This window comes from Littorina saxatilis, linkage group LG13, assembly GCF_037325665.1.
Source record: "Littorina saxatilis isolate snail1 linkage group LG13, US_GU_Lsax_2.0, whole genome shotgun sequence".
NCBI lineage: Eukaryota > Metazoa > Mollusca > Gastropoda > Littorinimorpha > Littorinidae > Littorina > Littorina saxatilis.
In genome coordinates this window covers 33158396-33172603 of record NC_090257.1, presented here as the reverse complement: position 1 = coordinate 33172603, position 14208 = coordinate 33158396, and the positions used below count along the sequence as shown (strand labels likewise).

The following is a 14208-nucleotide window of genomic DNA, read 5'->3' as shown; positions in this document are numbered from 1 at the left end:
CCCACCCCCTTTCGCTCTTATTTGCATTTTTTTAATTTTTTTATATAGCTCTAACTTTTAGCGAATAAATTGAGAAAATGTTAATCTCAAGCTTTCCGCCTTCATCATTCTGAGAACAACTATGCGAACAGCTGTGTCTGACTTTTTGGGGTAGTGGAATTAACAGCCAGACAGCAAAAATGGCAGTACAGAGAGAGGCAGAGAGTTCTCTGACGTATTAGTAGACATTGCTACTTGTTTCTTTAATCGTCTTCTCACTCAGAAAGAAAACAAGCTTGAATCGGTCCGCAGAGCTAAACAGGCTGAAGGGACGTTGAAAACTAACAACCAACAAATCGTCTTCTTTGATCCCACCCACACAGGCTATATGTTTCCCTCTACACCCTCATAGGCCCGGGTAGCTCAGGTGGTAGAGCACTGGACTTGTGATCGAGAGGTCGCTGGTTCGAATCCGGGCCGGGACGGACACGGGTCAACTTTATGTGCAGACCCAGAGACGGTATCCATCTCCCACCCCCGTGTCACCACAATGGCACGTTAAAGATCTTGGTCATTCTACCATAAGTGCAGATGGCTGATACCACCTAAACACGCACACATCAAAAGCCGTGAGGGCGTAAAACTCGAATCGTATAAACCAATTCATGTCCAATATAGGCAATTAAGACCTGACGGACAGTAAGCCCCTTACAATGTACTTTTACATAGGCTATATGTTTTCCTGTACACCCACATAGGCTATATGCTTCCTTGTACACCCACATAGGCTATATGTTTCCCTGTACACCCACAAAAAAGTAGAACACGAAACTGCTCTGGTCAGTTAAGGGGAATCACCGACTGTCTTCCAGGAAATGTTAAAACATGAAACTATAATCAGCGAAAAATATTGGGGAAATCTATGATGTAATCTCTTCCGTACATACATACTCACGCGCATCTCAGATTTCGAATACAATTTTCTAGGTTACCACTAAGCTAAGAGACAAACAAAAGTTTAGGTCATGCGAACTATCAAAATGAAACGACAAGCTAAAGTTCATTTTGAAGGAAGAACACGCATGTGATCACAATGATGACCTACTGAGAAGAACAGTCACTAGTGGCTTCCTCGTGGTCAAACACATGAAGTACAGACCAGTTGCATCCAACATTCATCATTCTATCAGGTTAATGTTTGACTTTGAACCCGTTTGAAGTCAGTGACAAATGTGAACTTGAAAGAAAATTCAGAAAATATCGAGCGAATAACTATGACACATGTAGTGGAATCGTGTTTTGTGATTTCTTTTCCTACATAAAAAGGAAAATACAATGTTTAAAATGAATCATGTTGGGTACATATTCACTTGAGGTTTTTGCACAGCCAGCATAAATAAATAAAAATTGCCATTTTATTTAGTCGTGTGGTCTTCAGGTTTAATGATGTTTCCTATGAACGATTTTAACAGAGTAATTAAGTAGAATACGCCACGATAACTGAGCTTCATATGCCTTGTGAATGACTGTCCGTACTTTTGGTGTGATCGTCAGAGATCTTTTACAGTATATATCGTCATAGTGCTGTTATACAATAATACACATATGGCACTTCAAGTAAGCATACTAGTTACAAATTAACAAATCAGCAAAATCACAAAAGAAACTCCACAACAATACAATAACAAAAACAAACAAAAGCATTTGAATAAGAAGCTTCTCCTGATTACGTAGCGGTTAAATATATATCTTTTTGTTATAAAAGCCACAAAATAAAAAATATAGATACCATTACTTGCTACCTGTGGGATCTCTGAAGACAAAAGTCCTGTTTATAGACCAAATAATCCTTGTTTACAACAAAAAAGCGAGTGTTAATCCTAAAAGGAATATAAAAATTCAAAATAAAATCATTACCCAGAAAGGGATTGATGTCGGTAACAAACCCACTATGACATTAGAAACAAAATGAGTTGTGATAAAATCATCAGATTCCAAGTATGAGAAAATTAATATGTTTTTAAATTTTGACTGACAGAAATAGGAAAGAAGTAGTTTGAGATCAACGTTTTAGCCAAAATGTGGGGAAGCTAACAAACTTTCTCTCGTGGAAATCATTGGCTTTTCTGACTGAAACCAACCGCCTCTCCAAGAAAACAAATAATTCAAAACTTGACAAAATGTGAAAAAGGACGAAGAAAAAAAGGACATTGCCTTATTTCATACTGGCTTCTCAAAGCTGTATGAGCAGAACTCTGAAAGTTCCATGTCACTCAATGAATACATTCTAGAAAGATCAGAAAAGAGAATACAAAGTAAAGTGATTTTTGTTTCATTTGAACAAACTTAACTGGTACATGTATCCCAGTGCATAATCTTAAACAGAAAAGTGATACTACGAACACTAATCCAAACAACAAAGTGACTGTGAGTCAGATGAACAAAGTTGAAAAACAACAGAAATCTGTACTCCACAATACAAGGACAGCAAATACAAAACTATATAACATGTTTGTCTACGGAGGCTTCTTCAGGACTAAAAAACCAAAAAAAACCACAATGATAACGTTGAATACGTGCGGGATGACTGTGACATCGTTTTAACATCACATGAATCGTGCATAAACATCACAAAACACAGCAAAAAGTTACTGAAAGCTTTCTTGATGGTGACGAATAGGTATTGTTTAAATGCTAATGTACAATACTTGCTGTGAAAGATCGTTATTTTGACGTGAATTTTTAAACAGTTGAGCGTCTGTGTAAAATGGCACATGAGTTTAAACATTGAAAGTCGGCGTCATCCTCTGTGTACTGTACATTTAGCTGCCATTTAAAGGTCGACTCACATAGCACCTCACACATATATATATATAATGTATGTATATTCATTATCACCAATGAACACAAACTGCACAGATGCTGCCAAGAGCACTTTGGAATACAAAGTCCAAATAGGCCTACCCGAGGGCTAAAAAGTCCATTGTGATTTCAGGTGATAATTCTTATAAGACCATGACATTTGACGGGGTGATTGTGATCAACACGCGCATTATATTGCAAAACGTCGACTTCCTGGATGTGAATATTGTATATGCACAGAAAAACGTCTGTGCATTATATACGTTGAACGTGTAGTGTCTCAAGTTCCACTTAAAGATTTGACACAAGTCAGAGTGACATCACCCCCAAAACGAGTTTAAAAATGTCGGTGACCACTCTGTAGAACAGACGTCAGAAACCGAAAGTAAATTTCAGGTTAGCTCTGTTTGAGCTATTACTTTCCCCCCTCCAGCGCTCTTTATGTCACGATTCGAGAGATCATCCTTATGTATATGGCACAATTAAAAAAACAAAAAAACATTCCTGTTAATACTTAATTGCTTCGCGGCAAAATAATCTCATATATATAAAGTTGCACGAGAAGAAAATGTCACAATCTCACAATTGTTTTTTTAGGGTTTTTTACGGCAATGAACACAAAGTTGACAAAATCAAAACTGCCCAAAAGCGGTACAACATGAATACTGGTGCAATCAACAACATTATTCCTTGCTACCGCTATGTATTTTGGCATTCTGGAGACAATCTCTTTAGTATATACTGAAAAATGTAACACTTGAATGGGTCGGAGGTGGGTTGTTGTTGGGGAAAGGGGGTTGGGCGGGGTTAATACTCAACCTGACGCTGAACGAGAAACAATTGTTCCTTATTTTGCAGACGTTCGGCGAGATATTCACACACTGACAGTTGCGGTTCAACGGGTGTCCGTGACAGATACTGAGAAATAGATTGAAAACCACCAGAACGCTTACGTGTCCCATCCCACGTAGTGAGTGACTGGGTGGATACAACTAGTTTGTGAATTGCTCATCAAATATTGATGTTGAACACAGCACATAATCATAAACACACATTGAAGACGAAAAATCGTGAATCTGCACACACACTAAGTGACTATATGTACACGGACACGTTTTTGATTGCTGCACATAGACATTTGTCACGAAGACAGTTTTTGGATGAACCGAAGTACATGTCGGCTGCCGTACCTCAAAACTAACCACAGTGTTCAGTGTTGTGATCTGAAAGGCTAAGCCCACGGCTGGCAGTCCAATGTTCAGAACAACACTGACATGTCATAATTATCTGTGAGGCTCAATGCAAATCTGATGCATCATGTTTCTGAAAAAAAGTTTCGAAACGTCTGGCTCTGCAGTCTTTTTATTTGAAAGCCTCCGTGTCTCACACCTCAAAGATTCCAATGAAGCTGAAGTACTCCAACGTCTTTCATACAATGTAGAAATATCTGAAATACAAGGGGTGTTGCACTCAGCCTTCAGGGAATCTCACGTCTTGTGTTTGAGTGCCTGAAAGAAGCTGAAGTCAAATAGTTTGGAGTTTCAAAGAAGTGACAACTGAATTTATTTGAAACCCGCTTAAGGCCAGAATGAAGTTGTTATCTTCTATATCTCAAAAACTTCAAAGCAAATAATGTTTTACATCTGACCGGAGAGGCTGGCGCTTTATGTCTGGAACACTCCAACGACTGTTATGAAGCTGATTTCTTGTATCTGAAGCACTCCAAAGGCCTTAATAAAGCTGATTTCTTGTATCTTAAGCACTCCAAAGGCCTTAATAAAGCTGATGGCTTGCATCTGAAAAGCTCCAAAGCACCTGAAGTTTTACATCTGACCGGCTTTAAAGAAACTTGAGTTTTACGTCTGAAACACTCCAAAGTTCTCTGCAAAGCTCAAAAGCACCCGACGTCTTTAGAAATCTGGCAGTCTTCAAATACGTTGGCGTCTTGTATAGATCTGCAGGACCCTAAACGCCTTGATAAAGCTGATGTTTTTTGTTAGAAATACCCGTCAGGTCCTGCCGTCTTAAATCTGGCGGTCTTCAAAAGAGCTGACGTCTTGTATCTGTATTTGAAAGACTCTACACGCCATGGTAAAGCAGATATCTTTTGCCAGGAACACACAAGAGCACGTGGTAAATCTGGTAGGCGTTCAAGAAGCTGACGTTTTATATCTGAAGGACCCCAAAAGCACATGGAAGTTCAGTTTTGTTGTTGTTGTTGTTATATCTGAAAGACTCTAAACGCCCTGGTAACGCTCGTGCCTTTTGTCAGAAACACTCCAAAGCACCTGCTGTTTAACATTTGGTAGGCTTCACTGAAGAAGCTGACGTTTTATATCTGAAGGACTCCAAAAGCACCTGGCAGTTCAGTTTGTTGTTGTCGTTGTTATATCTGAAAGACTTCAAAAGCACCTGGCACTTCATTCGGTTTTTTTCATATCTGAAAGACCCCGAAGAATGTGTCCTCCCTCCTTGCCTTGTTTACAGATTGGATGTCTGCTATAACGGAGAGTGTGTCGCCAGCGCGCAGCATGAAGATCCCCTGCATGTAGGACACGTGGTCTTTGCTGCTGTGCACGTGAGACGCGTCCAACAGGCGGGTACGGGTCCCATTTCGTCTGTCAACACACAGTGCATCACATTATATGGTTAGTGTTGAAAACAAACTCAAAGAGATCTTTACTCATCATGACAAAGAAAGAAAAAACTGTCGATTGCTCGCCTACAGTGAAAACTTCTTTCGGAACCAACATAGAAAAGCAGATCAAATCAATAAGCAAGTATAAGGAAAAGCAGAACAGAAGCTAACCAAAAACGACAAAAGAGCGGAAATCATTCAAACAAACAGAATAGAGAAATAACTAACAGGTGAAGTGATCAATTTAAGTATGCCCCAAAAAAGTACAGTGGAACGTAATTTGATTATAAGGGCATTTTTTGTACATCTGAAACAATTTCTTTCACTTTTGAACTTACACTTTGCGCTTCAGTTTACATTTAGATGGATTCTATGCTGCCCTCCTTGGAATGTCTAGCCAAGAAAGAGAGGAAGAAGAAAAGAAAGAAAGAAAGGAAGGGAAAATCCTCTTAACTCCAAGGACAGGGTTGTTCATTGTTTCATTTTCAAGGAGATTTGAAGTAGGTGGAAGGTACAGGGACAGTTTGAAAAACACAAGGAGATAACGACTGTCAGAATGTAAGGTCCAAGGAGTGTCAAGGCAGAACAAACAGTTACCCATGGTTTTTGAAGACGTGCACATGACGATTCTGTTTGCTCGTGTGGGGTGGGGCTTCAAATGTCACGTGACTGTACAGGTAATAGTAGCCCCCCTGTGTGACCTTGACCTCCGTGGCGTAGGCTCTGTCCACGAAACTGACCTCCATACCTCGCACTGTTTCTTGACCACGCTTGCCTCGTGTCCACCGCAGCGGGTCGAAAGTGTTACTGGACTGATATGCTGTACAGAAAAAAGACATTGCTTGAAGTGTTCTATTCTATATAAATATCAGGGCCGGACTAGGCTAAGAGGAGGGGGGGGTTGCCAGTGGGGGTCAGGGGGCGAAGCCCCCTGAAGCTGATGGGTAGGTCATATTCTGAGATAGCAAAATGGTCGCTCCTTGCATGAAACGGCATAAAATAAACAATAATAAAAAATGTTTTAAATAAGTGAGGTACATGTTTAGGCTAGGGGGGGGGGGGGGGTTGCGCAACCCCCATAACCCCCCCGGTAGTCCGGCCCTGTATATGTATACAAGCACGCATGCTCTGGCACTGCCCGGTTGCACCCATATCTAAATTTTTTTTTAATTAAAAACATATAAGCACCCAGTAAAATCGCTTTTTCAATACACCAACCAACCAACCACACACACACACACACACACACACACACACACACACACACACACACACACACACACACACACACACACACACACACATACGCACACACACACGCACACACACACATATTGCGTCTCGTTTCCCAGTCTACCGGAAAACATTAAGTCAAAACTTGACTAAATATAAAAAAACAAAAAACACCGACAACATGAAACACAATAAACAAAATTAAAACACATGAGCATTTGAACCAAAAGACGATACGAGCTCAACAAAAGAGACATGAGTGGAAAGCGCACGATGAACAAGATATGTGTAATATTTCTTACCTGTCACATTTTCATGACTGTAATACAAATGGAGGTACACGCTTGGACGCTGGCTGTAAATGGCTGTAAAACAAAAATGTAAAAAAAATTAGAGAAATAAATATGCAAGCAAATCGAAGCTCTTTTTCCTCTTGGCATTCATTCCGCTGTAAGGAAATTAGTTCTTCTCGTGAAAACCACAACGCCAGGATACTTATTTGCGAAAGATATCGTTTTTATATTTAGTCAAGTTTTGACTAAATATTTTAACATCGAGGGGGAATCGAAACGAGGGTCGTGGTGTATGTGCGTGTGTGTGTGCGTGTGTGTGTGTGTCTGTGTGTGTGTGTGTGTGTGTGTGTGTAGAGCGATTCAGACTAAACTACTGGACCGATCTTTATGAAATTTGACATGAGAGTTCCTGGGTATGAAATCCCCGAACGTTTTTTTCATTTTTTTGATAAATGTCTTTGATGACGTCATATCCGGCTTTTCGTGAAAGTTGAGGCGGCACTGTCACGCCCTCATTTTTCAACCAAATTGGTTGAAATTTTGGTCAAGTAATCTTCGACGAAGCCCGGACTTCGGTATTGCATTTCAGCTTGGTGGCTTAAAAATTAATTAATGACTTTGGTCATTAAAAATCTTAAAATTGTAAAAAAAAATAAAAATTTATAAAACGATCCAAATTTACGTTTATCTTATTTTCCATCATTTGCTGATTCCAAAAACATATAAATATGTTATATTCGGATTAAAAACAAGCTCTGAAAATTAAATATATAAAAATTATTATCAAAATTTTTTTTTCGAAATCAATTTAAAAACACTTTCATCTTATTCCTTGTCGGTTCCTGATTCCAAAAATATATAGATATGATATGTTTGGATTAAAAACACGCTCAGAAAGTTAAAACAAAGAGAGGTACAGAAAAGCGTGCTATCCTTCTCAGCGCAACGAATACCCCGCTCTTCTTGTCAATTCCACGTGCACTGCCTTTGCCACGGGCGGTGGAGTGACGATGCTACGAGTATACGGTCTTGCTGCGTTGCGTTGCGTTCAGTTTCATTCTGTGAGTTCGACAGCCACTTGACTAAATATTGTATTTTCGCCTTACGCGACTTGTTAATAAATCCGAACGTATGAACAGACAAGCAGAAATTTAAAGGCAGAGTAAGCCTCCCGTAAACCATCACAGATACGGTCAGGCTTTTACACACAGTACAAACACCATTTCATTTAAACACTCACCAATTGAGAACATCCTAGGTGCCCTCCGTAAAGAGCGAACAATTTTCAAAGAATTTATTTTTGCGTGGTTTATCTTACCCCTGAGCCATCGTGAACCCGTGTGATCCAGTTTTCCCTTTTCACAATGCAGTCGTCATAGTTAGTCATTTGAATGCGACTCGACGTGAGCTTATCTACAATAGCACGGTTTTTTTGTGCACGAAACAACGGCTGTGGTTCACAAGAACTCTAGCGATGGCTTTTGACTGTTGAGAGGAACGGCGATTTGCACTGATAAACCGGCCGTCGTCTGCTACGACCCTTGCGTGACCCTGCTTCCGGGCTTTTCTTTTTTTAAACTTTCACAACTTCGAATTGTTCTGATCTTGTCTTGATGAAAAACGAATTCTTTTATGATTAAAGAATGTTTGTGTAACAAGCTGTCAATTTATTATTTAGATTTTAAAAGTTAGGTCTAGCGCAAAAACGAGGCGCCGTTGTTGTTAACGGAACAAGTCTACGAAAATAAATTCTTTGAAAATGTCTCACGCTCGACAGAAAGCAGCCAGGATGTTCCCGTTCGGTGAGCGTTCAAATGGAAGTATGCTTGTACTGTATTTAGACGCTCGGGGAGCTCTGTGATGGTTTACGGGAGGCTTACTGTGCCTTTAAATAAAGAAAGGAATTGTTAGTTGTAACGACTGGGTCGTTATTTGTGTTGTTGTTGTTGTTGTTGTTTTGGTAGTTGTTGTTGTTGGTATTGGTGTTGAATTGTTTATAAATTTATCTATTTGTGTGGGTGTGGTTTTTTTCTCCAGAAGAGATACTTACCGCTAATATTTCTGATGACCAAAAGGGAGTGTGTCTCGTTTTCAATCTTTTTGGTCAGCGTGTTGATTTGCTCATAGACGCTGCGGTCTGGAAAACAGCAACAGTAGTATACATGTGTTAAACAGCGTGCTGAAATCACTTTTTTTTAACAGGTTACTTTGAAAGTTTTCCACAAATTAAACATCTTCTCTGGGGGTGCGTTGCAGATCGCACCTACTGCTATTTAAGACTAGGATTATTTGCAAGCACGTGCACAAAACTTGGGTTTCTACTTAAACCTGTCACACGGTCAGTGCAAACAGACTACTTCGGTATAGTTAAAATAACCACCAGGACAGAAATTCAAACTTAACAAGAATTGGTAAGCTTTATTTGCTGAATATTCAGTTTCCGGTATTTTTTGTATTTCAACCGGTAAACTATCGGGAATTGCCGTTTAAACCTGTAGCCAAAATTCCCACCATTTAAATGGTTCTATTATTAATCATTCAAAACTTGAAGGGATACATCAGACATGACTAAATTTGAGCTTTTTTTTAACGCTTTTAAGTTAGAATTTTTTGTATTATGCTATTTACTGTAATTTTCAATGTGTGTTTGTGTGTAATCAAACCCCATCAGTATACGGACATATAACAATGGCGAAATAAGCGGTTGTTTTAAGTTGTTAGGGTCTTCTAAAATGTCATAGTGATTGATGATGAAACTATGGTACAGGAATTCAAACAATATTATTGTCGTGAGTGACTCAAACTTTATTTCAGAGACGACATCGGTGGTTTAATTTATGCACATGCTCCTAGCGAACACACCAACCTTTCAGTTTTCAAAGTTTTCTGGTCAAAGAATATTTGCAACAGATGTGCAAACTATGCAGACATTCGCGAAGATGAATTAAGGCCTGTCCAGTCCAAGCATACTACTCCCCGAAGGCACTGCTGTCAGTGTCTTTGTCTTGCTTGTGTGTTGTCATAAAAGGTCTGTTAAAGTTTAACAAATTAAGGTCCGTTTGATTTCTACCAAAAAAAGTCCGTTTGTATAAAATTTGTCTATTACAGTCTGTTTTATTTCGACCATTATTGTCCCTATCTAGCACAAGACCAAGTACGCACGAAAAAGATCCTGTAGTCGATGTCAGAGTTCGGTGGGTTACAGAAACACGAAAATACCCAGCATGCTTCCTCCGAAAGCGGAGTATGGCTGCCTGAACGGCAGGGTAAAAACCGTCAAACAAGTAAAATCCCACTCGTGCAAAAAGCATGGGTGAACGTGGGAGTTTCAGCCCATGAACAGAGAAGAAGATGAAGTCCCCATCTAATCCACTTCCTAACTGACCTTGACCTGACCGTTGCAGCTGATATAAAGTGTAATAGTAAACTGCCAGTGCATGAGTATACTCTTCCTTGTCGTGTGCAAGTTAGCACGCTGTGTGTACAGAGGAATGAAGTCACATTCTATTGTCAAGGTCAAAACAAGGCCACTCATTGTGTCAATTGGCTCATTGTACTGTAATGAAATACTGTCCGTTAAAACGGCGCTAGCGTACGTACATGTAGTACAGATTCAGGAAGTAGACACTATTATTGTAGAGATCGTTTCAAACGAAGGCGGTTCCGTGCGTGCAAACGAAATTAGAAACAATGTCTCAGAGACTTATCTGTCAAGTGGTTTTTTTAAAAAGGCATAGGACCGAGATTAGAACTTAGAGCTAAGACAATGCCTTGAGTTTTCCTGCACCCACACCCGATATTTTACATACACAACTGACGGGCGCAGGTCAACTTATGTGCAGACCTGCTATTGCCTTATCCCCCTTCGTGTGTACACGTATGCACAAGACCAAGTGCGCACGGAAAAGATCTTGTAATCCATGTCTGAGTTCGGTGGGTTAAAGAAACACGAAAATACTCAGCATGCTTCCCCCGAAATCGGCGTATGCTGCCTGAATGGCGGGGTCAAAACGGCCAAACACGTAAAACTCCACTCGTTCAAAAACATGAGTGAACGTGGGAGTTTCACCCCATGAACGAAGAGGAAGAAGACATACAGACAAAAGCATTAATTGCGTTCGGGGGGGGGGGGGGGAGAGGATTGTGTGTTCGAGGGCATGGAGGGAGGGTTTGGGTGACGTGCAAGTTTGCATGCCCGACATTTGGCAAAAGCAAATACGGAAGACAGATACAGAAAACATCTTCTAGCTAACAATAACAACCCATGACAAACGAACAAATAAATTCCCGAAAAAAACCGTATCTGATTTCATTCGATAACAGAAAAAAAACCACGGTTCGTGGGCCAAACAGTGACCTGTGCTGATAACCTAAGATATCAGGTCCTAAAAGCATCATTATTACATCATGAAACCATGGCGTCATAGCACGAGCCCTGTGGCGATTGGGCCGACTGTTCACAAAGGGATTATCTCGATCTACTTTCAAAAAGGAAGCGCTTCAAACACCTCGAACACTGGCACATGCAGGGGGGGGGGGGGGGGGGGTTGTTTGGAAAAATGGCAACGATCTTTCTGCGATATTTGAAGTTTTCCTGTTAAAAACGCTTTAATCGTCCCATAGCCTATTACCTCCACCTTTCTCATGACAAGCCAACTAGTCATAAGAGGACGTAAACAATCTATTAGTCAGTCAGTCAGACGTATTAATCTCGCCTTATTTGGCAAGTGGGGCAAAGAAGAAACCATGCGCTCAGATAGATCAGCATTGGACAAGCGTTAATTGAGCCGTTACTTTCTCAAAGCAAAAGTCCAAAGTCGTGTTACTCTAATGTTAATATAAGCATTGAACAGGTAGAGAACAGAAGGAGGAAGAAGCAAACACGCAAGATGAAAAGAAAAGAAAAACATGAAGAGAAAAGACTATGTAACCTAGAGGGTAAAGTCACCACTAGCGGAGTATTTCATGATAATTGCAAAGTCATAAACAAACTGAAATCTTTAACACTCCTTCTTCAAAGAGCAACACGACCCACGGAAGCACACCGATGAGCAAACAAGCAAAGAAATAACGCAAGAAGGAAGAAACAAGCAAACAACGTTCATCGTTCAAAAAACCAACACGAAGCACTTGAAAACACACAACAAAGTAACACAAAAATTAAAAAAAATTTAAATGAATAAAAAAGATAGAAAGAAAGAAAGAGACAAACTCACAAAGCGCACACGAAACAAAGAGAGCGAGAAAGTGGGGCATGAAAATTAACAGTTTTAGCAACTCTAAAAAGAGAAGAGTGCCGAAGGGCAATAATAAACTTACCGAGTTGTACGGTTCTTTCATCTAGGTTCTCTTTTGTCTGTGAACAAAACCAAAACCCATATGAATTTGATTGTAATGCTGCGTGAATCATATCTTCAACATTGTGGTTGTAAACACTGATATATACAGAGTTAATATATTTATTTCATACACCATTGCAGATTTCGTTAACATAGTTTTGGGAAATACAAGAGCAACAGCGTTGTTATTCAGACATGTGAATGTACCATCACACAGAAATGTACCGGCACGGTTGGCCTAGTGGTAAGGCGTCCGCCCCGTGATCGGGAGGTCGTGGGTTCGAACCCCGGCCGGGTCATACCTAAGACTTTAAAATTGGCAATCTTGTGGCTGCTCCGCCTGGCGTCTGGCATTATGGGGTTAGTGCTAGGACTGGTTGGTCCGGTGTCAGAATAATGTGACTGGGTGAGACATGAAGCCTGTGCTGCGACTTCTGTCTTGTGTGTGGTGCACATTATATGTCAAAGCAGCACCGCCCTGATATGGCCCTTCGTGGTCGGCTGGGCGTTAAACAAACAAACAAACAAACGATCCTGTTTCAGGAATTTTTAGATTTCCGATGTTCGCAGACCCCTCTTTTTCTCTTAGGACGGGTATCAGCCTGTACATATTTTCCTCCTCCTCCTCCTCCTCTCCCTCATCCTCGTCCTCCTTCTCTTCCTCCTCATATTCCTCCTTCTCCTTCACCATCCCACCACCACCATCCTACAACAACAACATCACTGAGTGAACCTTTTCGAAAAAGAAACTTGGAATTTTCCCCGTCACTTGAAAAATAGCGCTGATAGAATACCAAGAGTATAAGTTAGACAAAACATTCCAATAAAGAACGAAACAAATGAATACTGCGGGAAGTAACTAAACTCTTTATAGAGAGAGAGAGAGAGGGGAGGGGGGGGGGGGGGTTGCATGAAAGGTATTTCATTTTCATGATCCCTCATTTAGGGGGAAACATAGTACTTTCGCTTCCGACAAATAATTCTGAGTTTTGGTTCCTTTTCACAATATACCCCATTCACCTCCAAGTTAAAAACAGTTTTTTAAAGTTAGAATGCCGGAAAACCTACCAAAAGTTTAGAGACAGAGAGAGAGACAGAGAGAGAGACAGAGAGAGAGATAGACAGAGAGACAGACAGACAGACAGAGGGAGGGAGAGAGGGAGAGGGGAGGGGTTGGTTATTTGCCAGTACTGGCAAACTGATGTGTCTGTTTTCAAAAAAACGTACATTTTCAGGTATTCTGACCTTGCAAATCGTCCCCGACAAACGAAAACAAGTCGCGTAAGGCGAAAATACATTTAGTCAAGCTCAGTCGAACTCACAGAATGAAACTGAACGCATTGCATTTTTTCCGCAAGACCGTACACTCGTAGCATCGTCTGTCCACCGCTCGTGGCAAAGGCAGTGAAATTAACAATCCAGAAAAGCGCGGTAGCGGTTGCGCTGAGGACGATAGCACGCTTTTCTATATCTCTATTCTTTTTAACTCTCTGAACGTGTTTTTAATCCAAACATATCATATCTATATGTTTTTGGAATCAGGAACGGACAAGGAATAAGATGAAATTGTTTTTAAATCGATTTCGAAAATTTAATTTTAATCATAATTTTTATATTTTTAATTTTCAGAGCTTGTTTTTAATCCGAATATAACATATTTATATGTTTTTGGAATCAGAAAATGATGAAGAATACGATAAACGTAATTTTGGATCGTTTTATAAAAAAATAGTTTTAATTACAATTTTCAGATTTTTAATGACCAAAGTCATCAATTAATTTTTAAGCCTCCAAGCTGAAATGCAATACCAAAGTCCGGCCTTCGTCGAAGATTGCTTGGCCAAAATTTCAATCAATTTGATTG

At 40.1% G+C, this 14208-nt stretch overlaps 1 protein-coding gene across 1 annotated transcript in view; it reads right to left on the bottom strand.

The window, feature by feature from the left end:
- Positions 1-1271: 1271 nt before the first annotated feature.
- The window catches only part of LOC138945556 (uncharacterized), a 20865-nt gene continuing 7928 nt past the window's right edge, over positions 1272-14208 (bottom strand). Inside the window, exons 3-7 of the mRNA XM_070317005.1 lie at positions 12325-12361; positions 9056-9142; positions 7015-7077; positions 6077-6299; positions 1272-5459 (exon numbers count right to left, since the gene is read on the bottom strand). Coding sequence (XP_070173106.1) covers positions 5276-5459; positions 6077-6299; positions 7015-7077; positions 9056-9142; positions 12325-12361 — 594 coding nt within the window. The 3' untranslated portion in view covers positions 1272-5275. The remainder of the gene's footprint in view (positions 5460-6076; positions 6300-7014; positions 7078-9055; positions 9143-12324; positions 12362-14208) is intronic.